The following is a 3,081-nucleotide window of genomic DNA, read 5'->3' as shown; positions in this document are numbered from 1 at the left end:
GATGATGATGATGATGATGATGATGATGATGATGATGATGATGATGATGATGAGGATGATGATGACGATGATGATGACTGTCTAAGTCGACAACCTGTTTAAGCTGACATCTTTTCTTCTCGACAAAGTCTGATTGATTTGGACAAATCTGACTGTACTTCACCGAAGGAGACATCTCCTTAGACATTGACGTATCTGTTCGTACTCAATCATTAGCGTATCGCTCGGATTGCTGCTGTTGAAATTCAACTTGTAATCTCACTGGACATTGACATTCAGCAACCACATGGCTCAAACTGTGTCGATAGTGCTTTAAAACTTCTACTCAATCGATCACAATGATAGCAACGATGTATGTATGTGTGTGTGTGTGTGTGTGTGTATGTGTGTGGGTGTGTGTGTGTTCCATTTGTAACTGTGTGTTCAGTAACCTTACTGCAGTTGGTACTAATGAACTTCTCTGTCTGTCTGTTTTTGCTTTTTAAAAGAAAATATCGTTTACTGCGGGCCGATAATTGAAATTCCCACGTCAGTGGGTGGCTATAGTCATTTAGCTTTATTTCCACCTCTTTTAGAACATTTGTCTTGTGCAGATATTCAAAGTTACTTAGGTCTCTACCAATATTGCTTGATGCCTTTATGATCAACTTGTTTATTTTTATGATGTGCAGTCTTCCCAAGTTGCTACACTAGCAAGAAGCACCAAAATGTATCAGATTTTCTATTGTGGTGTTTTTTTTGCCATTTAAATTTGTTGTCGATTGTAACACCAAGATATTTGTATGAATCCGTGATGTCAATTGTTTCTTGTTCAATTACGAGCGGTGGGATTATTGTTTTTTCTCTTCTAGAAGCAAAAACCAATTTCTTTGTTTTTTAGAGGTTCACCTCTGAGAAGTATGTATGTGTATGTATGTGTGTGTGTGTGTGTGCGCGTGTTTGCTACAAGTGTAAATGTGTGATAGAGGTATATATTGGTACCATTATAATGTATGTTCATTTGTCTTGCTTGTAATAAAAAAAATTACCCAGCTACCTTGAATAGAAGTCGATTGAAAGAGGTGTGGGTCGTCTGATTTCGGAGGTAAAATTAGCAAGAAAATGGCCGCCAAAGCCTGCATGGTGTTTTACACAGCTTGATGATATAATAATAATTAGTCTAATAACCACAGGGAGCACAGGGAGCACAGGGAGCACGATACAGGGGTAGGCCACGAGACACATTGAGGAAATGTGTGGAAAGGGACATGAGAGATATGAAGTTCACTTTGAACTAGCTAGGAAGGATGGCCCAGGATAGAGATAAATAGAAGAAGCTTGTATGTGGCCTATAAATGATGATGATGATGAATAACCACAAGTGCCCTTGCATTCATTCTTTTCCAAACTGTGTCCACAGAAAGTATCTACAACAATGAGGCTGGCACTTCTCCTCGTCGCCCTCGTCACAGTGGTGTCCGGAGCTCCTCTACTGGACCAGGACAGACGCAGCCTCATAGATATCGTGGAGAAGGTGGAGGAAGTTATAGGCGAGATCACCAACGTCCTGACGCCTAGCGGCAAGAGGACGCCAAACCAGCTGCAGCTGATGTCCCACTTTGACTTACATGACCACCCCATTAAATACAGCAGAAAGGATCTGGCCGACATTGTCAAAAAGATCGAAGAATTGTTCTTAGAAGCAGTTCATGAGAACAATGGCAGACACAACAGTGTGAACCATATTCAAATCATTGGTTAGACGGTTGAAGGATGCACGTTTTGGCCTCCAGACGGTACATATTTATTTTCTAATAAATTAATATGTATCGCAGGGATTTATTTCAGAAAAGCGCAAACATGCATTAACAAGCAGATCTTAATCAGAGAAAAAATGGGATATGACAATAATATTTGCCTGTGGTATGTACCCTAACCTTCGTCAAATAAAAGTGCGTCATTTACTCTTTTTGGAAAAAAGAAACTTCTGTCGTGTGTGCCTTGCACTTAGAATTCCCATAAGGTGGCAAAGTCAATAGGACCTTAGTACAAAGGTGTTCGGGGCAGGAGCTCTTAGGGGGTAAAGGTGGTGATATAATAATAATATGCGTTAAACACGATATTTCCTTGGACATTTGAATCGACATAAAGACATTTAATATCCTTCCCTCTCTCTCTCCCTCTCTCTCTCTCTCTCTCTCTCTCTCTCTCTCTCTCTCTCTCTCTCTCCCTCTCTCTCTCTCTCTCTCTATCCCTCTCTCTCTCTATCCCTCTCTCTCTCCCTCTCTCTCTCCCTCTCTCTCTCTCTCTCTATCCCTCTCTCTCTCTCTCTCTATCCCTCTCTCTCTCCCTCTCTCTCTCTCTCTCTATCCCTCCCTCCCTCTCTCTCTCTCTCTCTATCCCTCTCTCTCTCTCTCTCTCTCTCTCTCTCTCTCTCTCTCTCTCTCTGTGAAAAAAGTCTGAAATCTTTAAAGCACCATTTCGAATAATAAGGAATATTACTTTGTCTGAATAAATAGAACACAAACAGACAGACAGACAGACAGACAGAAACAATGGACGCTTATTCTGGTCCCTCCCTTGAGAGCGCTTGAAGTTGTGCTGTTTGGTGCAATTTAAATAAAGAGCATTTCTTTTCTATTCCTACACATCATTTTTCATTACTCTTCTCTTTATCCAACACGTGACAAAAGACACACACAAACACATTATATTATGTGGTATACAAATTTGAGTCTCTGATCAGTGTAGTATGATGGTTCGAAACTTTGCCTTTAATCTGCATCTGACGGAGCAAATTTTTTACGTAAAAAGTAAAAGTCACAACTCATAAAAGGCATGTGTCTGTTTAGATAGATATTGGGGGGAAATAAATCTGTACAAGGTCTTTGATACGTGTTTTTAGTTTATTTATTTATTTATTTATTTATTTATTTATTTATTTATTTATTTATTTATTTATTCATTTACCCTTTTTTACGTCTTTCTTTCTTTCTTTACTTCTTTATTTATTTGTTTGGTTGGTTGGGTTTCTTTTTTGTATTGCTAATAGCCGCTCTACTATAACTGCTATGTTGTAATGTTTTACGCTATCATCAACAC

The 3,081-nt window shown here is 39.2% G+C and overlaps 1 protein-coding gene across 1 annotated transcript in view; it reads left to right on the top strand.

The window, feature by feature from the left end:
- The window catches only part of LOC101846831, a 4,583-nt gene extending 2,410 nt beyond the window's left edge, over nt 1-2,173 (top strand). The window contains exon 2 of the mRNA XM_005103844.3: nt 1,400-2,173. Within this exon, the coding sequence (XP_005103901.1) occupies nt 1,415-1,741 (327 nt within the window). The 5' untranslated portion in view covers nt 1,400-1,414 and the 3' untranslated portion in view covers nt 1,742-2,173. The remainder of the gene's footprint in view (nt 1-1,399) is intronic.
- Nucleotides 2,174-3,081: the final 908 nt, after the last annotated feature.

This window comes from Aplysia californica, unplaced genomic scaffold (genome assembly GCF_000002075.1).
Source record: "Aplysia californica isolate F4 #8 unplaced genomic scaffold, AplCal3.0 scaffold00392, whole genome shotgun sequence".
Taxonomy (NCBI): Eukaryota; Metazoa; Mollusca; class Gastropoda; order Aplysiida; family Aplysiidae; genus Aplysia; species Aplysia californica.
Note: the sequence above shows the minus strand (reverse complement) of the source record. Positions and strands in the feature narration are given on the sequence as shown.